The 26,778-nt window shown below is 42.0% G+C and overlaps 1 protein-coding gene across 1 annotated transcript in view; it reads right to left on the reverse strand.

The window, feature by feature from the left end:
- PLD5 (phospholipase D family member 5) overlaps positions 1 to 26,778 on the reverse strand; it is a 371,133-nt gene that overhangs the window by 97,109 nt on the left and 247,246 nt on the right. Inside the window, exon 5 of the mRNA XM_063082894.1 lies at positions 23,744 to 23,871. Coding sequence (XP_062938964.1) covers positions 23,744 to 23,871 — 128 coding nt within the window. The remainder of the gene's footprint in view (positions 1 to 23,743; positions 23,872 to 26,778) is intronic.

A 26,778-nucleotide genomic window follows, 5' to 3' on the forward strand; every position in this document is an offset into this window, starting at 1 on the left:
TATATTTTCTCATTTAATTTCATGTAGTCTTTGTAAGAGCCCCATAAGATAGTGTGATCACCATTTACAGATCAGGAAACTGAGGTTTTCAAAAATTATATAATTTAGTCATGAATACACAAGGAATTTTAATGGATAAAGATATGGAACCGAACTAAATCCATCAGCAGACAACTAGATAAGGAAAATGTGGTCTGTATACACAGTGGAATACTACTCAGCCATAAAAAAGAATGAAATTCTACCATTCACAGGAGCATGGATGAGCTCGGAGAAAATTTTGTGAAATGAAATAAACCAGGCATAGTAGGAGAAATACAACATGTCCTCACACATAAGAGGGAGGGAGGGAGGGAGGGAGGGAGGAGAAAGACAGAGAGAGGGAGAGAGAAAGAGAGAAAGAAAGGAGAGAAAGAGAGGGAGAAGGAAAGAAAGAAATAAAGAGAGAGAGGGAGAAAGACCACAATAAAATGTTGAACTTTCAGGAGAGAACAGACGTAGAGTTAGGCGGGTAGGAAGTAATTAGGTAAGAGACACAAAGAATAATTACAATTTGTAATGAACATGCAAATAATATTGATTTGATCATCACATACCGTACACAAATGCTGATAGTCAACTCCATACCCCATAAATATGTATAATGAATTGTTTCAATTCAAAAAATAATTTTTTAAAAAAGAGAAAATTTCAATTTAAAAAAATGTCATTGTTTTTACTAACATAAAAGTAACTATGTATATGAGGGTGCTTCAAAAAGTTCATGGAAATATTTGTATTATCTTTTAATTCTCTTTCCCCAGGCATATCCACTATGGAGAACACTGTCAGTAAGTTGGCCCAGTGTCCAGCCACAATCCGTATTCCCCCGATAACCAGGTGCCATGGGATGTACGAGAGGCCAGGGAGGACCTACCCAAGTAAAGAGTCAAACCCCAAATAGGAGAAATCTCTTTGTCCTCTGCCTTGTGTATCATCTTTCTTCCCACTACTTGCTTCCTGGAACACAGATGAGAGAACACGCAGTTTCAGACACCTTTTGCCCATGGTGCAACAAACATGAAGATAATGGCAGAAAATGAGAAAGACCCAGAATCCTCGATGGTCTGATCGGGCCCCCATGTCAGCCCTGGACTGTTTACTCAGTGGACTTCCTGTTGTATAAAATAACCAAACTCTCATGGGGTTAAGCCAGTGTTAGAGTTTGCTGTTATTTGCAGCCAAACATATTCATAACTGATACATGTGCTATTAATGTTATTATATATGAAACACACACATATCCTTTTGCATACAGAATTTTGAAAGTTGCTTTTTTTATTGAACACTCCTTGCAAATGTAACATTTAATGCCTTTGTGATGTTCCATTAAGTGCACGTAGCACCACTCACTTTACCATTCTGTTGTTAGATGCACAGGCTGCTCTCCGTTCTTTCCTTTTGAACCATTATAAATAAACCTTTGTGCATATTGGCATCTTTTTGTACTGTTTACATCTCTGGGCATGTCATGAGTAGAAATGACACCGGGCAGGATGAGAGGGGAAAGTTATTCCAGGTAAAGAGAAGGGGATGTGCCATGACGCAGAGGTGAGAAATATGATTCTTGCCCAAGGAAGAGTTAGAAATGTTATTTGGCTGGTGCACAGGGCCACAGAAGTTACAGTGAGAGAGAAGGGGAGGAATGAAGCCGACGAGAGCTTTGAGTGTCAGCCTGAGGGGAGTCACTGGAGGGTTCTGCATGCTGCAAGGGTATGAGTAATCTGGGAACATGAATCTGTGTGTGGAGTTCAGGATTAACGGCGACAGGGAGACCAGAAGCAAGAGGACGACATGGTGTAGACGAACACTGGCACGCTCCAGCATACACATACACGGAAAGAAGATTATCTGGGAGATGCAGAGTGAAGACTCAATCTTTATCACTGAGAAGACAATTGGGCACATGGAAAACGACTGACAGAAATGGTGGTAAGAACTAGGAAGGAGCTGTTAGCCTAGGGGAAAAGGAGAAATCGCAGCTGTGTTCATTTTGAAGACAGATAAGGCTTCCGGATGGAGCAGGCTGAGGGTAGAGGTTTGTGTTTGCAAATCGAATCTAGAGTTGGGAAATCATTTGGGCATATCTTAAGATGTAAGACATCATAGGCATAAAGATAAGATTTGAAGTTGGGGCACGAGTGTGATGATCAAAGGAAAACTGAAAGGAGAGAGAAGCTGAAGAAAGGGTCCTGTCAGGAGCTCAGTTAGGAGGACCGCTGGACATTGTCGCCCCAGCTGGGCAGTCCTGGAGGATGAGGACTGATAGGAGCTGCAGACTGCAATGGCTTGAAGGTAACTGTGGATAACTGAGTAGACAGTGCCTGGCTGCTTTGACATGGAGTTGCAGAAATACTTCATAATTCAGATAGGCTGAAGGTGCCAGTTTGAATTAAGAAAAGTTGTCAAGTAACTTCTCTTTTGCAACTCTCAAGTACACAGAGACACTGAAACTGGTTGTAGAATATTTCCACAGAGATCCTGGCTAGATTATTAAATGAAAAGAGAAATATCCTTTATAATCAAAAGTATTAATGGGGTGGAGCAATCATCAGTCGACAAGAATTTATGGAGCATATCCACGTGTCAGTGTTGTAGGTACGTAGGGCTATGCTACTGAATGAGAGAGAACGTCACTGTCCTCAGGAAGTCTAATTCTGGAGGAGGAAGACCTGCAATAAACAACTGTATGAGACAATTCCAGGCACATGCATAAAGAAGCTACCACTGGGTAACGTGGCAGGGAGTGGCCAGGTGGGCAAGCTGGAAAGGCGAGGATAAAAGATGGGACGCACAGAAGGACTGCTCCTGCAAGAGGCATGGCAATGCCGGGCCCCAGAAGGGGGCACACTTGGCATGCTCAAGGGGAGAGAGAAGGCCAGCGTTGCAGGGATGCAGTAAATGCACAGGAAAGTGGAGGAGGTGGGGGTCAGGGTGCTAGGGGCCAGAAGCTGCAGGAATGCAGTGCGTTGTGAAACTCAAACGCTGCCCCTCTGGGAAGCTCTCCCTGTCTCCCCAGGAGCGGTGGGATTTCACCTTCTATTGAGCTCCCTTGGGCCTCATCTATCGTGCTGTGCCAGGACTCTTCACAGACGAGGCCCTCCTCAAGGGCAAGACCGTGACCGATGCATGTCTGTGCTAGTAGCAAGCAGAGCATCTTGCACATTACAGTCATCCAACAAAGGCCCACTGAGTGGAAACTTCTGGTTATTCATTTAAAAAATTAAAAGACAAAAGATGGCTATTCATGTTTGCTGTTACCAAACCCCGAGGGAGCTTTAGTACAAGGAAGTCAAACATCAGATGCGTGAACAGCATAAAGACAATTGTGAACTGTGTTCTCTGCTGGGTTTTCACAGATTTAATCGGAAGCAGCTGTGTGAGATGCTTTGGATCTGGCTTCTCATGTAATCTGTGACCTGCCAAAGGAGGTGGAAAGGGGACAAGTGACATAACCAATGAGGAAATGATAGGACAACAGATTGGAATAGGATCGAGTGGCAATAATGAAATGACACCCAGCAATGCTAGCTGAGGCTCCTCCTGAAGGATTTGATTGACAGTCACGGAGCTCGGGAAAATTCCCAAGGCCAAATGAACTGTGTTAACCTTTTCCTTGGAGGAACTGTAAATATTCAACTCACCTGCATTTTACAGTTTGGGTTAGGAAACTAAACTATAGTTTATTTATATGTTCAAGAAATTTAAGAAAGCTTTTTCTAAAACAAGGAGAAAAGAAGAGAAACAGCTGTGGAGAAAGGAGCAAACCCAGATTTGGGTAGAAGACAGGGAAGAGCGGAGGTGTAGGAAGGATCAGGAAACTGCTCCATGCAGACACAGAAGGACTGATCTCACGTGTAATTCCGATACTTCTCTATTCCAACTTACACACCATATCGCACTTCCAATAAAAGCTCCAGGAATGATGTCTTCAGGGGAGAAATGAAACTAATAAATGCCTGCTGCATCTGATCACAGCATGTTTGGGGAAAAAATTCCTGCAAAAAGTAGGAAAAGGCTCATAAGACACCAGGCAAGTGAGAGATGATGGGTTTTTTTTGGGGGGGGGGGTTAAGGATGACTGGTAAGGGGATCTTAACCCTTGATTTGGTGTTGTCAGTGCCACGCTGTCCCAAGTGAGCGAACCGGCCATCCCTATATAGGATCTGAACCCAGGGCCTTGGTGTTATCAGCACCGCACTCTCCCAAGTGAGCCATGGGCTGGCCCTAAAGATGGTAGTTTTGACTCTGGGCCATGTAATGCAGACAGAACGGCCAGCGGAATAGAAAAGGCAGGTGCGTGGGCTGCCTAAAGACAGAAGACGCTGAAGTCCCTGAGCAGGAGGGAGGGGACGGGATGCAGGTCACAGGATCACAAGGAGGTGAAGAGATTTAGAAGAGGCAGTGCTCGAGTCCTCTGTCTGCCCCTCCAGACTGTCACCCTGTCTTAGCCACAGGGGTCTTTTCCACCAGTTCCAGGACAAGCTGAACTAGAAAAGTTTTCTGGGCTGTCTGCAAGCATCTATCCTTTCTGGAATCCTCCCTCTGCCCCTTGTTCCTCTTCTCTCTCAGAACTGACCCTTTCATGTTTTAGGTCTCAGGACCACATCCTCAGAGAAATCTTCTCCAACTACCGCAGGCAAAATCAATCCCTACCCCACGTCCCCTCTTATCATTTATCACAGCACCCTGTTTATTCCTCTATTGGCATCTATCACTGGGATTATTTTATGTCTTGGCTGATTTGGTTGTAGTCTGACTCTCCCTTAGAACTGGAAACACACAAAGGCAGGGCCTCTACTGTTTTATTGGTCTATTTTTATCGCCAGTGTCTAGCATGGTGTGGATAATATGGGTAAGCAACTCCATTACGGTCAGGTAGAGAAAACTTTTTTTTGTACAGAGAATTTTTCTTTCAAAAAAACTTTTTTTTCCAAGTAGAATAAACTTTTCACTTCTTTCTGGAAATTCTCAAAAAATTTCACTCTTTGGGAGAAGTCTGAGAATCCAGGGAAGCTTTTGTGGCTGGGTTCCTAGGACAGTGACAGAAAAGTCAAAGGTTTCGAGTAGCTGTTGGAGAGTGGGATAAAATCAACAATTGGAACAATAAATCGTTATTCCAAGGACTGTTCATTAGGTGCCACCTGTGTGGGGCACACCAGGTGCATTGTCCACAGAGGAGACCGGAGGAGTCGCCTCGGTTAGCCACGTCCTAGCCGCATGTCCTCTGCTGGCCATTTAATATTTCTCCATCTCAGCCCTGCACCTGTGACCCCAGGAAAGTAATAAAGGCCACTGTCTCCTTCACAGGCTGTGGGAGGATCAGATCAATTAATGTCAAATAAAGTGTTTTATAAACTAAATGTACACAATCGACAGGGATCCTTCCAAAGTTTTCATTGTCACGATATTTGCTGGAAAAGATTTCACCTGCAATTTATCTTTGGAGTTGCTGACACACTATGGAACTATTTAGAAAAAAACAAAAATAAATTTCTTGACTATTGTAGTGGATTGAATTGTGTCCCCTCAAAACTCATTGAAGCTTGAATTTTATCCCCCAAATTATATGTATTAGAAACTTGGCCCCCACTGTGATTGTTAAGAGGGTGGAAAATCCTATTACAGTAACTGAAAGGTGGAGCCTTGAAGAGGTGATTAGATTGTAGGTCCCTGCAGTAGTGAATGGATTAACAGTGGCGGTCAGGGGCGTGGTTCTGAGGGCTTTAAAAGAGGAGAATCTGTCTTCCTCTCTCTCTGCTCTCTCTGCTTCCACATCTTGCAATGTGAGACCCCTGGGTCACTGTCACCACCACAAGATGGACTTTGGACTTCCCAGCCTCAGAAACTGTAAGCAATAAATGTTTTTCTTTATAGATCACCCAGTTTCAGGTATTTTGTTATAAGCAACACAAATGGACTAATACAACTATTTAATCAAAAATAGCTCTTCTACCCATCGGCAGTGAGTTCTGTCCTTAGGGACACAAGGCCCCCCTCCTCTGTGGGCAATCTAGATACGGTAGGAGCAGCCTGCCTCGTGTCCCAGCCTAGGGGGTGGCCCTGGGAATGCCAGGCCCCAAGCATCAGGGTCCTGATATTTGTGTTCTCTGATGGGATGGGCACTCAATCCTCACAACTTTTTCGTTTCTTTCTTTTTTTTTCAGTTTTATCAACATCTCAAGCTTTTAAAAATTATTTTAATAATTCTTTATTAGATTTTATTTTTAATTAACTAATTAATTTACTTTTTTAAGGACATATTCTATTTATTTTTTTGGAGGGAAAACTATTTCTTTTTTTTTTCATCATTACACAATGTAAACTTTTTGGGGGGCCCTTCACCTATTTCTCTCTAACCTCCCCTCCCCCTCCCACTTTCCCACCTCTGGTGTCCTCAGTTCCCTTCTCTCCTTTTGAGAGTTCAAGGAATTATTGAGATTGTTGTATCTTTCTTTTCACGAGTTTCTAAATGTATATGGTCATCATGTGGCTAGGGCCTTTAAGAATATGTGTTCTAGAACGTGGATCCATGGATAGAAGATGTGGGTGGCAGATTTGGGATTAGCATTGAGAAAGACTTTCCCAATGAATAAAGTCAGGAATAAACTGCTCAAACAGAAGTGAGCCTCCTGTCCCTTGAAACGTGCCAACGGAGACATGTCACTGGTGAGGAACACCGTGCAGGAGAGTTCTGCCTCTGGAGTTGTTTTGTTTTCTTTCCTTTACCACCTCTGAGAGTTCTATGCAGGTTTCTGGTTATAAGGAGGCAAAGAGAGCAGAGCTCCCCAAAATGAATTTCTTTCCCTCAGGAAATGTTTCCAGCCCTTCCTCACCTGTCCTTTAGTCTGTTCTGCTTTGGTGCTTATGTCTTAACTGATAAAACACATCTCCTCTTTAGTGATCACTCTCACTTTTTTCTTGGTGTCTGGATGTAAATTCCAAGCGACCTCAAGAAAGTGACGATGCTGACTACAAACAACTTGAAAATAAAAACATTCAAGTCTGCCTTAACTACGGTGTTCCATTTGTTCTAGATGCAACCTCTGAGACTGTCTGGCGGGTAATTTCAGCTCAAGACAGATCCAGGTCCAGGTCTTGAGCCCCTCCACGCCTGTGTTCTGCATCTCACCAGGTTCCATCCGGATCATGTCCCCCAGAAAAACGCCTCTGAGAAGATCACTCGATGTGAAATAAAGAGAATAATCATCACCTTGTTATAATTCCTGCCCTTTGCTCAAGGATTTAAGTTTAAAAACAGATATATAAGGAATCAAAGGCAAGAGTTAACCCACGCAACTCAAAGAAGGGTTGACAGAGGAGGGGCAGTGGCCATTTGTCCTTTGTGAGGGGATGGACAGAAGCGAATTAAATGAGAACCAGGCTTTGAGGTGGCGAGTGATATGCAAGGGATGGTTAAAATGGTTTGAGCTGTTTCTGTTATTTGTTTGGTTTGGGGTAAGGGTTGTCAAAAGACAAAAACGTTACCTAGGCAGAAGCAAGGGAATTCAAATTAATTTGATCCCCACACTTAAATAGTGATAGCACAAAGGCAAATAAAACCTTTGAACTTTTATTAACAAACAAGTCTGAAAAAACCGGCGTCTGTGTTTATACGTGGTGAAAGCCTCACAAGGATTCCGATGGACTCTTGCCCTCATGCACGGTCAGGAAATTAAAGAGGGCCAGGAGCAGTGCCACGTGGGACAGGTGGATCGTCCTGAGTCCCTTCTACGACTGACTGCCTGTAGTTTCAGACCTGGGCCAATAGTACTGTGGTACTTATTATTTAAGGTCTCAGGAGATTAGGAAGGTCTTTGATCCTGAGTTCCCTCGGTGTAGGATCAGGGCCCTAAAAATTGCTCATTGGCAGGTGTAATTCTATCATGGTGTCTCTCTTGTATGAGACACACACACAGACACGAATATATACACACACATACGTACACACGTATATACTAAATGCTTATTATGCTATATACAATATATTGAATTAAAATTAAATGCATTTTCAAATAGAACTACATTTAAACATATGTCTTTACTCTACACTTTAAAGGAACACATTTCAGCAGCGTGATGTCTCTAGAGTGGAAAGCAGAAACTCTCCTTCACCCTACGTCTGCTCCCTTCTCCAGAGGTGACCACCGTGAAGTCAGGTGCGTGTCCTCCTGGATTCCTCTCTGTGTACATCTGCATGCATGCACTTACACATACTCTTAGATATTTGGGGGCTTCCTCTGTTTGCAGAAATGGAATGATGTAATACCCCTCCAAGTAGGAGGCATGCGGCTGCTGCTGACTCCCAGCACTCTGACTCAGAGTCCAAGGCTTCTTTCAGGAGATATGGAACAAGGAGCCTAAAGCTGGGTAAGACCAGGTAATGAGCCAGCCCAGGGAGGGTAATGACCCTCCCCCCGCCCCACTGCCACTTAGTTCAGGAGCTCCCCCCCACCCCGCCCCATTTCTGCAAGAGCTTCCTAAGTGGGTCCCTCCCTCCAGTCTCGGCATTTTTCAATCCATTTCCCCATGGCTGTCCTTTCTCTGCCTAGTACCATTGTGGGTCTTCCATGAGCTTTAGGCTAAGCCCCCACTTCTCTGCATGTCACCTGAGACCCCAGGAGCTCTCTGTCTTCTCTCTCCACTCACGGCTGTCATTGCACGTCCCAGACATACAAGGTGATGGACTGCCCTTTCTTTGAACCAGCCATACCTCCTCCCGCCTCTGTGTAAAGGAAACCTTTCCCCTTTCTTTACTCAGCTCCTCTCCACAAATCCTTCAAGCTTTGGCTCTCAGGCAGCACCTCCGCTAAGAAACCATCCCTGACCCTCCCCGGGTTTGAGTTAATTACACACTCATCAAACTATTATAAGTATTTGTTTACTTACTTATCTTTGTGTAATGTGAGCTCTTTAAGGAAAAAAACCTGGCCCCTGCATCACTGTACACCGACTGCTTTCTGTAAAGCCTGGCACACAATAGATGCTAAACAAATCCTTGGTGAATGAATTAACTAAAGAAAATAACAGGGAAATGATAGTAGTTGGCATGTTTTAGAGACGTTCCCTGCTGAAACCTCCTGGCAGATAAAGATTGTAAGTATTTGACTCCTGAGAACTACATCAAAATTATTTTATAAGAAGGCAGAGTCTCGTCCCTAAATTTGAAAGTAAAAAAATTGTAATTTACATCAATGCCATGTGTTAAACGGCATGAAACACTCCTGCAGCTTTCCAAGTCCTGAAGTTCTTACAGAGCCATAGACAATCTGACTTCTGCATTGGAAGTAACTCCCCGATGACCAGTCTTTCCAACTGAAACTGTTTGTTTGCCTGAAATAAAACTCGCTTTTCAGAGTAAAAACCTTAGCTTTTTAGGTTTGTTGTTAAATTAGGGGGAAAAAACATATTCTGCTTCCTAATGAGAGAGAAAGAGAGATGGACTCTAGAACTGTGCTAACAAGACTGTTCCTAGTTGCACGTGTCTATTTAGTCCTTGAAATATGGTAGTCTGAACTGAGATGTGCTGTGAGTGTAAATTCTGAAAACCCGTTACAAAAAACAAACAAACAAAAAAGTAAAATATTTCATTATTAATTCTGTATCCTGAAAACCCATTACCAAAAAAAAAAATCTCATTATTAAACGTTTTATACTGATAACATGTTGATCAATATTTAGGAATAAAACTAGATTGTATAAAATATCATTGAAATTAATTTCACCTGTTACTTTTTGCATCTTTATATGGCTCTTGGAAAATTTTAAATTATACTACACTTACATTTTAAAATTTGAATTTAAAATTTAAAATTTAAATTACATAGCTCACATTCATGGCCTGGGGCATATTTCTGTTGAACAGATCTGCTTTGGAGGTGCAAATTGCCCAAGTTAAGATAAACTCTGCTCTTCAGACTAAACCTTCAAGCCAATTTGATGGCCTGCTCTTTTGTCCTGATAGTCATACCAAAGGCCAAGAGCTGCTGGAGCTTGCTGTGAGGCATCTGGGGCTGGTTGACACTTTCTTGGTTCACAAATCCTGGAATTCTAGAGTTAGTGTGTTGATTTCAATGGTCAGTGTGTTTACTCCTGCCCAGTGGACAGCTCTCACTTGCTGGGCTGTCTGTATTTTTCTTTATGACTTGTGACTTCTTACCAGCCATGAGTTTGGAAATAAATTAGATCCATGGTGAATGTATTAGTCTGTTTCTGTTGCTTATAACAAAATACCCTGAACTGGGTAATTTGTAAAAAAAACAAAAACAATATTTACTGCTTATAGTTTCAGAGGCTGGGAAGTCCAAAGTCCAGGGAACATATCTGGTGAGAGCTTTCTTTGGTGGTGACTTCAGTGACAGAGTACACCACATTGTGAAATGGCACAGCGGACAGAGAGAGAGACTCTCATGTGCTCTCGTTTTAAAGCCCTCAGAACCACACCAATGACCACCATTATTAATCCATTCATTAGGGTACCAGTCCTACAATCGAATCACCTCTTCAAGTCCCCACCTTTCAATTACCATAACAGGATTTCCCACTGTCTTAACACTTTCACAGTGGGGATGAAGCCTCCTACACATTAAGTTATGGGGATAAATTCAATCCATAGTAGTGAACCTAAGAATACTCATATCTCAAATAAGGTCCTAAGAGGTGTTCCAATAAGTAAAAGGTGGTAGCTTTGGGGAGTCTTGGCTGTGCAGGGTCTTTCTGCATTTTGGGGGGGTCTTGGTTGAATTCCAGTAGAGAAGGCTCTCAGATCTAGGTTCTAGATCTTTGGGGTATTACTGTATAGGTGGGATGTTACCATACATTTGAATCACTGATTGAGCTGATTATTAAATAAGAGAAGCATAGGCACAGGCAAAAACAAAAAGTATTGCAAACACCAGAAGTATGGTTTCAAATCCTAACTGTGATCTGAACTGATGGAATAACTCCAGGGCATTCTTAAGTAGCCTCTCAGAGATAGTCTCCTGATCTGTAAAATGAGGCTTCTAAAGCCTGTCCTATGTACTGAACAGAGCTGAAGCAAAGATCAAATGAATTGGTGCTTATGGGAAATTTCTGAAAAGTATAAAGCTCTTACTCAAAGCAATGAACCCATTAACCATATATCCGTGGGTCTGGTTTATCTTAATCTTGCTTTATTATGAAGCGTGATTTCTCCCACAGGCTTCTGAGGATGAAAATCAGACCCACCATTTCTAGAACGAACATAACTAGCACTGCAGGCAATTCAGAAGTAGAAGAGTATTTTTAGGCAATTCTTAAGGTACAAATATGGTACATTCAACACTGACTAAAACAACAAAGAAATAATTCAGCAGTTTGTGGGTGGAGGTTAAGAAAACCATGTTAAAACCATGCAAGGCAATGGAGCTAATTTTCTATACACAGCTTGCTAAGGGAATTAAAGCTTCAGAAAAGGTTTTAAAAAGTATGACAGAACTGGTGTTGGTGAATTCAACAATAAAGGACTGAAGTGACAGCTAATTATAATAATAGATGTTTGGGCTGTAACACTTTAAGTATGCAGAATGATTTATGGGTATAAGAGTGGTATTCCCCCAAGTCATTGTATCAAGATAATACATTCCAATTTTTTCCAATTAAAATATGAAAGCCATGAAGTAAGAAAAATGGGGCAATAAAACTCACCTAAATGGATTTTTGCTCATATAGTTGTTAAAATAAATGCATTTCCTGGGTCTGACAGAGCCCTCAAAGAAATCCAGTAAAACGTTTTTAATAAACTTTTGTTGAAGGAAACAAAATCTATCTGTATGTATTCAACAAGCTTTGGCCAGTTAGAATTTTATCTCAATAAAAAAAAAAAAAAACTCTACGTGGTTTAAAGTGGTATTTTTCTGCATTATTTTCATAATGAATAGCACATTCTCTCTCTTTTTTTTTTGGTGGCTCGCCATATGGGCCTGGCATTATAACACCGTGCTCTAACCAATTGAGCTAACTGGCCAGTTTCATGAATAGCATGTTCTTAACCATCATGAGGATGATGTCAGAAATGTTACTAAATTGGTGTGGAACAATAGAATACTACTCTGCCATAAAAAGCAATGAAATACTGCCATTTGCAGGAACATGGATGAACTCTCAGAAAATTATGTTAAGTGAAATGAGCCAGGCACAGAAAGAGAAATACCACATGTCCTCGCTCATAAGTGGTAGCTAAAAAAAATAAACAAATAAGGAAAAGAAAGAATGATACAACAATCACAATGAGATGTTGAACTTTCAAAAGGAGAGAACAGAACTGAGGTTACCAGAGGTGGGAAAAGGCGAGGGGGAAGGGGTAAGGGAGAAATTGGTAAAGGGCCATGAAAAACGATTACATTGTTTAATGTTGAATACACTAATTATTCTGATTTGAGCATCACATATTGCACACAGGTATTGATATGCAATGCTGCACCCCACAGATATGTACAATCAACGATGTTTCAATTAAAATAAATAAATAAATTGGTGCCACAACCAGCTTTTTTTTGCTGCCAACATAATGAGTGAGTGCGGCCAGGCTCTTGGGTGTGCACACGCTGCCCTGTGGTCCCCAAGTCAAGGTGAGGAAGCAGAGGTGTCCTGACTCCTGCCTGACATGTGCTAGAGTACTGTGAAAAATAATATGGATGATGACAATGGCGATGATGATGATGATGATGATGTTAGGTCACATTTACCGAGCTCACGGTGTGTAAGTTTGATGAAGAAAGCAGAGCTACTTTAACTCTTCTGTACCCTCCTACCTTCAAACATATAGCCCAGTAATGCTGAATCATTTTTGGTCCCCAGAACATTTCCTCCACTGAATCCCAGGGTAGTGACCATTCAGCCCAGGCCTATGACAGGGAACTAACTCTCTCACAAGGCTGGCCTGCCCAGCACTGAACGGCCTGAGGGTTAGAAAAGCTACATGGATGCAAATCCTTTCTCCTGCCATTTCCAATCTTAATTCCAGCTCTCATAGGATGCGGCTTTGAGACATACAGGGTTACAGAACACACTCTAGTGTGTTAATTCATGCATTCATTCAATAAAAATTTTTAAGCATCTAATAGGTGCTAGGCACTGAAACAGGTGCTGGGATTTCATGTAATAATCTACAGTCACGTGACTCCTCCTCCTGGTTCCCAGACACCTAGCCGGGATTCGAAAACCAGCCTGTGGGGAGGCGGGAGGTGGGTGTAAGGGGTTTAAGCGGAAAGCTTTGTTTATCCCAAGAGACTGAATATACAAATGGAAAATAGCCAGACCATATATAAAAATAGAACTCTGACCCACAGACTGCAGCAGCCAGCCCAGAAAGCCAAACTACTACGAGTATCTGCAGCAATCAGTCCAGGAAGCCAAACAATGAACCTTGTAGCACTCGACTCCAAGTGGTCAGGAGTTGGTTAAATATCTGCTAGTTTCCCTCATTTTTGTCCCTGCTCCTAACTTAGGTCCAGCCAGAGAAAGCCAAATACGCCCCCCTAAGCAATCACATACGAGGCCCTGCTTCTAGGTAGCCTACCCCCAGACTCCCCATCCAACAATCTGCAATCAAGGCACACATGAACCCTTCCCTTTTTCCCACTCTGAAGCTTTCCCTCTCCCCTGCCTGCCTTTGAGTCTCTGCTAAACATGAGAGATGGTAGCTGACTCCCTTGCTATATAGCAAGCGCTAAATAAATCGTCTCTGCTTATTCTCATTTGGGTGGTTTTCACTTATTTCCACACCCCTGTGCAATTTCCTCCTGCTACCACTGATCTGACTTACTTGCTGAAATCTCTTATTTCTAAAAACGAAGATTTTAGCTCTGTCTCTCAGAACTGTGTCACTTATAAATTTGGTCAGTTGCCTTCAAGGTATTGCCATTGATAATTACCTTGAATAGCACAGGATGTAGAGTAAAGCTCTATGGCAAGACATTAGAGACCTCCCTTCAGAGGGACACAGCCACGGTCCATGTCCTTTGGGTGCCACTGTCCACCTTGCTGGACTGTCCACTAGGCTCGTGTTAGTGAGAAAATCTAGAAAGATTTGTGAAATCTTTGCCAAAGACAACAAATAAACACTAGTGCCTCTGACATTTACCCGATCTATTGACCTAGACAATTTATCAAGGAAGGAAAAAGCTTCCTTGTTATCAACTCTGATGGTGACAATTTATTGAGTGGTAACCATCCTGCAGGTACCATGTTAGATGTATTATAGCATCCCACTTGGTCCCCCTAATACGTATATGAAGTCAGTATCATTAGCCCAAAGGAACAAAGAAATGGAAATTCAGGAAGGTCAAGTAATTCACCCAGGATCATAAGAGGTAGAAAAAAAAATTCAATTTCATTTCTATTGGACTCTAACGACTATGCTCCATTGTTACACAATGAGTAACAGCCAAAAAGGCAGTCAAAACAGCAAACCTAGGTTTAGCCTCTATTTTCAGAAGTATAGTGCCTGTATGATCAGAAGAAAAAATCCACAACAGGGATGCTACTTTTGAAGCCCCATATTTGAATTTTGGCCACTGTATTTTAGGAGGTACTTTAACTAAATGGATTATATCTTTAAAAAAAAAAAAAAAAAAAGAGTGACCAGGATAGAGATCTTGAGACATGTCACATAACGATGCCTCTGACTATCATGAATTTTAGGACATATACATATTCAGGAAGCAGGGATTGGAGAGGCATAAGTGGTAAAGTTTTATTTGGGAATGATCTAATGACTAAATCTCTCCTTAGGAAAGGCAGGCATGAGAGGTTAGATGACTCTCTTAATTCTTCATGTGACTGTATAAATTGAGACTCCAATGGACAATAACCTGGCTTTGTAAGAATGTCTTCCATAGGAGACTAGGAAAGAGGATTTCCTTTTATGCCTCTTTTGAACAACATGATTTGCCAGATTGTCACTTTAAAAATTGCAGAAAATATGCATGGCTTTGTTATTGAAAATGCAATCTGTTAATAACATTTTGTAAAAAACAGAGACTTCCACCCCCTCATCTATGTTAAAGTGCATAAGCAAACAACAATGACCTTTCTGAGCAGCCCTGGTAAACTTCTAAATCCATATAGGGAGAATTAATCATTTATTTTCCCTCATTATCTGTTTCATAAGGAATATTAATTATTCTCTGTTGTATTTGCAGCTGAATTGCCTTCTGCTTTGCTTCGGTTTGGATCTGATGTTTTGTTAGCTGCGTTACGATGCAAGCACCCCTTCCCTAGGAGCTAAAACATGTCTTTTGAAACTCATACATTCTGAGAAAAACCTCAGCTCGGTGCTAGCACTGAACAGGGGTGACAGGAAGGGCTGTACAACAGTGACCTCCTCCTGCCACGCGCACACATGCTAGGTCTTCCAAACTCTACCTTAGTGCCTTGTTCTTTTAACTGAAAGAAAAGGGGTCAAGAAGAGGGAGTCAAAGACACTTTAAGCCTTAGTGCCCTTTCTCACTGTTTGTGTCAGGCTGTGACCTCAACCTGCAGAGAGGCTTGAAAGCAGTGACAGGGCCTGGTGAGGCAGAGGGACTATGACTACTGTCAATGTGCCCTAAATGGTTCTTGTCAGAAATAGCAGCTATGATGAGATCAGTAGCTTTAGGTTCAGTAAAGAACTATCACTATCGAGGTGCTGGAGCGTTAGATAAAAAGCATCCATGTGGGTAGGTCCCTCTGCAATTTCTCCACCTGCCACTGGACATCAGAGCCACCTCGCCCTCCTGACATGCTGTTCTGGTGACAGATGGCCCAGCTCCAGATACTGGAAACCATGTCGACAGCTCCCTGTCCCCAGGACACAGTCGCACCAGGTCTCTCCCATCACATCTTCCTTCCTGTTATCGCGCTCACCATGGGTACTAGATAGGGTTCTCCAGAGACACAGAACCACAGGACACATACACAGTCAGCTCCCCAACCCGTGGTGCCGCATCTGTGGATTCAACCAACTTCACATTGAAGATATTTAAAAATAAATGAAGAATAACGACATTGAAAAATATAACAAATAAAAACAATGACACAAAACAACTATTTACATGGAATTTACATTGCATTAGGTATTATAGGTAAGAATCTAGAGATGATTTAAAGTATGTGAGATGATGTGCATTGGGTATATGCAAATACTACAGCATTTTATATCAGGGACTTGAGCATATGTGGATTTTGGTATCCACGGGGATCCTGGAAGCAATACCCTAGGATACCAAGAGACATCTGTACACGCACGCACGCACGCACGCACACACACACACACACACACGCGCACACACACACACACACATTTATTTTAAGGATTTGGCTCACATGATTGTGAGGTTGGCAAGTCCAAAATCTGCAGGGGAGGCCAGGCAGGCTGGAAACTCCGGCAGGGTTTCCATCTTGCAATCTCGAGAATTCCTTCTTCTTCTGGAAACCCCTCTCTTTGCTCTTAGGGCCTTCAGCTGATTGGATGAAGCCCACCCACGTTATAGAGGAGAATCTGCTTTACTCAAACTCTGCTGATTCAAGTATGAATCGCATGTAGAAGATACCTCCATAGCAACATCTAGGCTCCAAACAGCTGGGCACCACAGCCCATAACATGTACCTTCTCACCTTCACAACTCTGCCCAGTCACTTCCCTCCTGTGCTGTAGCCACAGGCTCTCTGTCTCCCCTTGTTCCCCCTGGGCACCTTCTCTAGATTTGTTCCAGTGTTGTCAGGCCCTGGCTCTGATCACAGATCTTCAGTGGTTCCCCCCTGGCCTGCAGGACTGGATCCACAACCTATCCTGGGCACCTGCATCCTTCCCAGGCTTATTCGTGTCTTCCCATCTTTCTGTTCCAAGGCTCCCCACTGTGACAGTTGCCCCTGCAAGAAGTTGCTCACTGATTTTCCAACATCCCATTCCATGTCTTCACTTACTCTGTTCCTTCCACTTTTTCTAATACCTTTCTTTCTTCGGCTCACTTACAGGGGTGAGCTCAACCAGCCTGCCCATCATTTTTTTTTTTTTTTTTCATGGCTGGTACAGGGATCCAAACCCTTGACCTTTGTGTTATAAGGCTGTGCTCTAACCAACTGAGACAACCAGCCAGCCCTCACTCATCATTTAAGGCTCAGCTCAAATCCCATCTTCTCACTGTGACCCTCCCTCTTTAGTCTGCAGGGATTTTCCTCTTCCCAAGTCCCAGAGTACTTACTGCCAATCCAACTCACTTAGTACCAGGGATGGCTTCACAGGGATATGACCCATGTGGTGGCTCAGAGCCCCACGTCTAGCAGGGCTCCCCACTTGGCTTTATGCTCTGCTGTCACCGTCTTGCAATTCTTAATAATTTTTTAACAAGAGGCCTTGTCTTTACACTTTGCATTGGGTCTCCCAAATTATGGCACCAGCCCTGCTGGACATATATCCTGCATAGCTGTGCTCACTTTAAAGAGTGCTTGAAGATTGTTTGAAGAGTCATACCAGATTGTAAACTTTTTGCGGGCTTATGTCATTTTTTCAAACCCTCTACCACGACCAGGGCAGTTATCTGAATATTGTAAACGTGCCATAAATATCGGTTGATTCTCTTTACCACAGGAGACTAAGCCCTGGCTTGCCAACTGTCCAGTTGCTTCGTTGCTAAGGAGACAGAACCCTATAATTACCAGCTTTGGAGTCACATATTTTTTGTAAGGCAGCATGTTGTGGTGAAAAGAACATGAACACGAGAGTTCTAAAACCCTATAGTCCTGATGCTGACATAAAGGGATGTGAGGCGTGGGTAAGTGACCTAGCAGTCCTTCCTTCCAGCCTCAGTGTTCACATCTGTGAACCGGGAGGGACTGGGGTAGACCAGCATTTAAAGAAATATAAGGAGGCTTCGAGGAACACTTGATCCATAAAATTAACCATGAAAAGTATCCATCAAACCAGATTGGATGGATGCTGCATACTTCCCACCCTCTTAGAGACTCACAAAGCACGTGAGCATATTAAAGGCACTGAGAAGTCCTACAGCATTTAAATTAAACCCATAGTTTCTCAATCTTAGGCAGTGTAGAATCCTTTTATTAGGTCATGACCATGAGTATCTCGCTAAAATATCATTTCAAAAAACACACCTTGGAAAACACGACATTGGTTATTCTCTAAGGTAATTTCCAGTTCCAAGATTAAGCACTTCAGTAATTCCAGATACTGAGCAGATCCTGTGCAGGTCGGTTTGCTCTTCCTGCCAAGTTACAGGAGAAGGTCTGGGCAGGTTGCTAAGCTGCTGAACCATCCCACCTGGGTTGCTACGTGACCTGATCGCCAGCATCTCACCACTCACAGGAGTGCTCCAAGAACTGGCCTTTTCATATATTTAGTTCTCTTCCCCATAAAGGTAGTCTAAGATTAAAATACACACTAACAGAGTTTAAATAGGCCTATTCCTGTTTGTTCTAATTATATTAAAGTGCACTAGTTAAAAATCTTCCCTCCCAGAGTTGCCATACTCTTGTGAACAATGAATCTATTCAACCCCACCTTCAACTGCAGGCTAAATAGTTCATTTAAGAGGATTTGTTCGAAAAATTATAAATGTAACTTTTTCTAAAACTGTGATTTTCGTGTTTGCCTTCCCAGCGTCTCCTATTTCTGCATCACGCCTCCAGAGCCCTGTGGTTTGAAGACTGCTGTGCCCTTTAAGCTTCCCACGCTGGTTAGTCTTTTGCTGGCTTTGTTAGCTCTGTATTGTTTGTTTCCTGCATGGTGTTTTTAGGAGTTCCCGAGATTCACAGATCCAGACCCCCATGTGGAAAGCCTGTGGTAGTGTTCTTCTTCCCACAGGATTCTCTGTGGCCAAGAATTTTAAAGAGCACGAGCTCCATTCAGAGGTGAGCAAACGCATATGGTCTTCCTAGTCTTTGAAATTCAACCCAGAGATGAAATGAGTTTGCAGAACTCAAGCAAGAGCAGATGTCATCTTATGGCCACCATGTCATCATGGGTTAGCCATTGAAAAGATGTGAACTGACTGTGTTGTCAGTTTTTCTTAAAGAAGAGGGAAAGAGAGAGGAAATCTACAACTTAGTATCACAGTAAGATCATAAAAGTATTTTTTTTAATTGGTGACAGTGAAATAAGGGGGTTTTGAGCTGGACAGCTTGGGTTTCAATTTCAGCTTTGCCACTTCCTGGAAGGTGACCTTGAGTAAATTACTTACCTGTGTCTCAGCACCTTCCTTTGTAAAACAATGTGATAACAGCAGTATTTACAAGAAAGACTTATTTATTGTGGAGAATGAATGAGTTCACACTGTTTATGTGCTTAGAAGAATGCCTTGCACAGAGGACACCATAAATACATCAAAGCTGTTATTATGATTAGTTCTATTACTTCTTCTACTTACCTAGATTTAAGGCAATAATTGATAGAAACCATTGATTTCACTGGAAGTCTTCACAACACATAAAGCTGATGACATAGGTTGAATTTGATACTCGGAAAATGAATTAAAATTCTTCATGTAATTATCAGGCTCGTTCACAACTTGGCTCAAACTAAAATCTCTAGTGCATGGGTCCTCCTGAGCCATGTTTAATGTCATACTGAAGTCGACCAAGAAAAATCCCACATACTTAAACATAGTTGAAAGGAACACTAATTTAAGATAGATGACTAAGAGTAATAACTTGGTCCCAAATCCTGAGAGCTATGGGTAAACGAGGACCAGGTAGGAGACAGTTTCTATGCACAGGTGTGCAGAGAAGGAGGAGGGGGTGGGTGTTAAAGAAAAAGAAGCCCGGGTGGGTTGGCAGCTGACATACAGATGCAGTGAAGCGAATGAGATGTTAAATGCTCATGCACAAGAGTTTTAAACTCCGCCTGCTCCCCAGCTCATGTCTACCCTCTGCCCCCATCAAAGAGTGTCTTCCAAGAGGAAAATAGGAAATATTGCTAAGAGAATAAGAATGAGATTTATTTTATTCAGCCACTTTGAGTTGACTTATATTTGAGACCCAAGTCGCTAGGAATGAAATAAAAGATGCGGACTCTGCCAACTTAACTGTCAATCTAAAAAACATGAGAATCGTCTCCAAATGCTTCATTCCTACATGGGCTAGAGAGTGTTTTATTATTTTGCAGGACAGAAGGGCAGCAATGGGATCTGTTTTTGTTTTTATTTTTCCAATAGTATCTTTATAAGGAAGATAGAGATCGGTAATATCTATCCGTAGGTTGCTATGATGAATGAAAAAATATATAAGAAGTTATTAGCACAGTGCCTGGCACATAAACAGCAGCCTTTTGGAAAATATTTCTTCCACCTAACTTGTCCCAACTCCTTGACCCCAAACGAATTTAACCTGCTATTGAATTTATAAGCAAAAGAAGAATGCGGATTTCCCCAAAATAAGTCACTGATGGCTTAAACGTTTCCCACTCGTTCATTCAAGCCTGCTGCCTTCTCTCTCACCAACCCAGGGCCGCTCGCTCTTTCCCAGCAAGAGTTTCACACGTTAGTGGCGAGGACCTCTCCTCACCTGTCTTCTCTTTAGAAGGATGTGCTCAGCACTTTTTCATGGTCTTACTACCTGTGAATTTACGGTAGATCATAAAATAATTTATTTTTAATCCCTGTATTACACTGACTCCACACTTAAGAAATACCATGTTACTCCATTTAAGTTTTTAACAGTGCAACTTTGTAGGTGTATTTGAGCTGAAAGAGAGGAACTTAAAAAACCCACTCTGCTTCTTCTACCTCTCATGGCATGGCTTAGAAGCTGCGAACAAACCAGCCTCGTGGTGAGGTCACAGTGACATCTCTTCTAGAGACAGATGTGCAGGGTCCAGCTCTATGCCATGGCATCCTCGAGAGGTTGGAACGCTCTAATTGCTACTGAGAATGGCATTAAATGAATCGCAAGGAGCTAGCTGGCCCTTAGGAAAGGAGCTTAACAGGTCGTGAAACAGAAAATCGGGTCCAGGTACTCATGGACAACTCTGGTCTTCTCTGTGATATGAAGGGACACTCGCTGCCCTTTGGGAATGCGTGAGCCAGGAGAGATCATAAGTGGCTTTGACTCTTCATTTGAATGATGGTCAATAACTGGCAGCTTATCCTTACTCTGAATCTGCATGTTAAAAGTGGGGAAATTTTCACCCTTCACACTGATGATCTATTTCAAAAGGAAATAGTATCTAAATGACTGTACAGGTAAAGAATGAACATTTAAAAGATTGGCCTACTTTTCTACAAAACAAACAACAACAAACAGTAGAGGCAAAGGAATAATCCTCAAGCGGAGAAACCAACATGTGAATATATGTCTATTTTAGGAAAGGAGTAACAGGAAATAAAGACAACTTGCTCCAAAATTCAGAGAAAAATGTCACTAAACCTCAATCACTCAAACTCATTCAGATGGAATTCATGAAACTTAATATGAGCTGATAACCAAGGAAATAAAATTTGGTGGTAAGGAGGTACATTTTCTAAACAAACAAAAAAGTGAGTCATTTACATATAATCAATATTGTCATAGACCAGTATTATGCATTTTTTAGGAGATCCAGCTGAAAATTACTAAGCAGAAGACATTTATTGATTAGCTCTTTGCAAGTACAAAAAAGTGCAAAAGATAAACAGATATTTCCATAAGTTAGACTAGTTTCTCCTATATTCTCTAAATTAATGAGGCTTTGTACCATTATTGCCTTACTTCATATTTCTGAAGTAAGCCAGTTGTTATAATCAATAATTTTTATATGTGTGTTTAAAGGTCCATGAGCCATGAAACATGCAGATTCAAAATTTATATTTTTCATATCAAAATTGATATTGCAAGCAGCAGGCTTAAAAGAGTCAATGCTGAAACTCAATTCTGGGCTCAAGTCTACTTATCCGCAAAATGGAGACAATAACAGTATTTACCTCTTAGGATCATTGTGAGGTTCAAAGTAAATAGTCCATTTAAATGGCTTAGTATAGCACTTGGCATTCAATATATGCTACCATTATTATTATCTTGTTCAAAATATTTTTTCATCTGTAGACAATACTTTCTAATTTCCTAAGCAAATATGAAATAAACACTTTTCCCCTCCAATCTTTGATGGTGTTTCCATCCCAAAAGAATCAGGGAATTTTCTTTCGGTGGTTCTCTGTATGTGTGTTGGGGGGGGGGGGGAGACTGTCTTATCAAGTGTTCGACTCTTGAATATCCTTTAAATACAACACTAGAAAAAACCACCTTGGGTAGGTTTTACGTTAGCTCTAAATCTATTCAGTAAAGAGGGAAGCAATCAGATTTTTAGTATTTAGTTTGCCACTGCATATGTCATTTATCCCTGAGCACTTTTACCAGACTCACTGTAAAAGAGGAAAAATAGATGAAGTGAGAATGGAAGGCAGCAGTTTAAGAAAGAAAAATAAATAAATAAATAAATAAATAAATAAAAGGCCGTGGAAATTGAGAGACAGTTAAAGGTGTAAAACTAACAGTACAAACATGAACTGACCCTCTTTCAGATTTATCCAGTGTGGTGGTATCTTTCTTGCAGGGTTATAGTCAGTGGTTATTATGGACTGAATTGTGTCCCCCCATAAGTTTAATGTGTGGAGGCTTGGTCCCCACTGTGACAGTGTTAAGAGGGTGGGAAATCTATTATGGTAATTGAAAGGTGGGGCCTTGAAGAGGTGATTGGATAGTAGGACCATGACGTAGTGAATGGATAACAATGGTGGTCAGGGGTGTGGTTCTGAGAGCTTTAAAAGGAGAGCATGTGAGAGTCTTTCTCCTTCTGCTCCACTATTTTCTGCCATGTGAGACCCCTGCATTGCACCACCAAAGAAGACCCTCACCAGATGTGTTCCCTGGACTTTGGACTTTGCAGCCTCTGAAACTATAAGCAATGAATTTTCTTTTCCTCATAAATTAACCAGTTTCAGGTATTTTGCTATAAGCAACAGAAATGGACTAATGCAGAGATCTATCTGGACATCCATGCCTTCTTTCTCAGAAGACATAAATTGAACTGCAGTGTAACTTACGTGGTGGGTTCAGTGATCTTCATGTTAAAAGAGCTCAGCTACAATGGCGTGTGCCTGGGCTCTGCAGCACGCATGGCTGGTTGGCCCGTCCTCCTAAGCTCCAGTGACCAGGAGCTTCCTACCACTGGCTGACCAATTGAAAGATGGTGTTTTGTAATCCTCTGTGAATTCCCTCTGGCGCTAAGAAATGCATGAAATGTATTAGATTGTCTAAACTTATTTCAAGATATTTGAAGTTAATCACTTGCAAAGAGAAAGACAGTAACATCTTCATCTTAAAATTCATTAAAGAAATAACTCAAATGATTACTATTCTGTACTGAATTTGTAGGTTTTCCTCTGTCTCATAGATTATGTGTTATCGTCCTGAAAATTTAGGTTTGGGCAAAGAAGATTGCTCATTATCCTGCTCTAAAGAATCTGAGCATAGCATCTGAATTACAAAACCACTGAAGCAATGGCAAGTTTTTCTTTTTTTTTTTGTAAGATGATCCTGACAAGGGAAGGTTTGTCATTTCATGTTAAACAAAAGCAAACCTCTTAAAACTACACCATTAAAAATAATAAAGGCTGTAGTTCCCTCCACTGCAGTTGAGATGGCTGAGGGCTTTATGAAGGCAGTCGCTTGGATGCTGACAGAACTTTGAATTTGTATAACGTGGAAAGATTACCTGTCCCAGGGATCGCCAGTCCAAACCGGCACTGCCGATATAAACGTGCTGTTTGTCCACAATCCAGAAGGAGGACTGGAGCCGGCCCTTGTTGTAGGCGGTCATGTTCATGTAGGTCACCTCAGCTCCTAGGAGTTCAAGGAGATCCTGGTCAGCCTCTGCTCCAAGGCCCTACACTGGCCATCAGTCACCTACCAGCAGCAATACACATGGTTTGCCACTTTGCACAATCGACATTTAGGGAAGCCATTTATTTACATTAGTCTGGTGTAGAGAGGACCCCCAAAGTGCCACTTCGTTCCCCAAAAGAAAAATACAGGAAAAAAAAAAAGGAAAAAAGATTTTTCTTATGTATATGCAGAGGAGGCTCTGTAGTGACAAGCCCGTGGCTTCTCAAGTCAGACAGATCTGTATTGAAATCCTGGCTCCGTCCCTTACCATCTGGATGGTGACACTGGTACATCATGCTCTTTCTCCTTTTTCTTTTGGAAAAATTATAATACCATCTTGTAATCAGTAAAAGGATCAGTTTTGTTCAGTATTACAGCTCTCAACAAGAAATGGGCCTTCTTATGCTTTCTATACATTATTGTATCCTTTACTCTTTTGACTTGACTTAACCTCTTCATTTTCCTCCTTAATTATTTAATGTGCATTCGGTCTCTTCATTCTTCAAATGGCCTTTCTTTGTCTGACAGTTTTTAATTTAAGCAGTGATTATTAGAGCCTTCCTGAAATGTAACCTTGAATGGTTAACTAGGTTGCCCAGACTACTGTTGAAACCAAAAACACATTGGAAGAGCTGAATTTGACCAATTGTTTTAAGACTAATGTCAAGCCTTTTTCTACTACTCAAATGCATTTACAGCCTCTCAAAAGGAGCATATAGTCTGTTCAATGCAAGTGCATTAAATACATGTCTGCTAAAGGCTCATTCTCTCTAAAAGAACAGACATATGCATTTATTTAATGAACTAAGCTATTCTGTCTTCAGATATTCAGTATTAATGAAGAGAATACATCCCAGTGGCATGCTTCATTGTTGGAATCTTCATTACGAGAGGAATACACAATATTGTGTGCATAAGGACACATTCCAATTATTGGAAAGGAGGGAGAGGGATTTACACTATGAATTTAACCTCTAACTTTTGGGAAAATGTAAACTGTGGCTTTGGGCTCCTTGTGGCAGGATGATAAAGAGAGAGGCTACGGGGGCGGGGATCTGAGGGGATGGGAGCACCCAGGCTCCCTCCCTGAGGGTGGAGAAGTTTCTTTATTCTAGAAGTGAGGGACACGTGCTCCTCAGCCTCCATCCACCCTAGCATAGAAACATGCAAGGAACAGTTACACATCCCAGAGGAGGAACCATTGGGTACAGCAGAACCTGAATATCCAAAGTGGGTAATGACCGTGGAACATGTATGGAGCTGCAGAGGATCCCAGGCTGGCAGCGCTTCCAAGTGGAAGAAGAACAGCATTTGTCCCTAGAGACTGTCTTGGTTTCCTGCGGCTGCCATAGCAAAGTACCACAAACAAGGTGACTTAAAACAGCAGAAACTTATTTTCTCCCAGTTCTGGAAGCCAGAAGTCCAAAACCAAGGTGTCCTCAGGGCCACATTTCCTTTCAAATCTGTAGGGTAGAATCTTTCCTTGCTTCTTTCTAGCTTCCAGTAGTGGCCATCAATCTTTGGTGTCTCTTGGCTTGCAGGTGTAGCACCCCTATCCCTGTCTCTCTTGTCACATGGCATCTCCCCATGTCTGTTTTTTCTCTTCTTATCGGGACACTACTTACATTGGATTAAGGGCCCACCTCACTACAGTATGACCTCATCTTAATTAATTACATCTGAACAACCCTGTTTCCAAATAAGATCCCATTCTGCACTTCTGAAGGTCAGGTCTTGCTATGGGTCAAATGTGTCCCCCCCAATTTCATCTATTGGAAACTCGATCTCTATTGCAATGGTGTTAAGAGTGTGGGAATCCAACTATAGTATTTGAAAGTTGGGACCTTTCAGAGGTGATTCGATCATGAGGACTGTGCCCTTGTGAGAGGGCTGACCCATTCATGAGTCATGGTGTGGCTTTGATGGCCTTCTAAGGAGAGCAAGTGAGCAGGCTAACTCTCTTGCTCAGCTCATTGTTGCTATGTGACACCCTGAGTTACTGTAGAGAGTCACCCCACTAGGAAGGAAGCCTTTGCCAGATGTACTCCCTGTACCTCCCAGCCTCCAAAACTGTAAGAAATAAATTTCATTTCTTTAGAAATTTCCTTGCTTCAGGTATTCTGCTACAAGCAACAGAAATGGACTAATGCAGAACTTCAAATGCAGGTCTTTAACATATTGGGTGGGAGGACACAATTCATCCCATACAGAGACTCAGGTCACTTTAACTGGCCATGTTTTAATAGCAATAAACTGGCCAGCATTGAAAGAAGCATCTTCTCTGTCTCGGGAAGAAAGAGGATGAAAGTGACCTTGGTGCTTCCCTCAAATTCTACCTTCAGCATGTACCTCCAGTCAAGCCTTTACCTGCTCTCTTATTCTGCCTAGAAGTGACATGAACCCTCTGTGACATTGGCTGGCCCTCACCTCCTGGCCTGGAACACTGTGACCCATGACCAGTCACTATCTTGCATCAGACTGTTTATCAGTTCTTAGAGGCCCCTGTGATTCTCACTCAGGCCCCTCGCAGCCCCAGCCCACTGGCCCCTGAGGCAGCACTGATCCTATCTGAAGGGCCCTCTGGGGACCCTCCCTCTTGACCTCTCCATTTCACACAGCATATACATTTTCCTAAAAGTACCATGTTACTTTACTTTGCAATTTAGCCTAAAAAATTTGATTTCAGAGACCACAGGTCCTGTGTAGTCCTCCACCCAGAGCCTCAGCAGCTACTTATTGATGCCTAAAATTAATATTTTATGAAGGAACAGTGGCTTTCCTTTCACAAACCTTTATTGAATATCTAACATATACCAGATGCTATGCCGTGTGAAATTAGGGATAAAAGGCCTAACGTGACTAATT

The sequence above is a fragment of the Cynocephalus volans genome, chromosome 18 (genome assembly GCF_027409185.1).
Source record: "Cynocephalus volans isolate mCynVol1 chromosome 18, mCynVol1.pri, whole genome shotgun sequence".
NCBI lineage: Eukaryota > Metazoa > Chordata > Mammalia > Dermoptera > Cynocephalidae > Cynocephalus > Cynocephalus volans.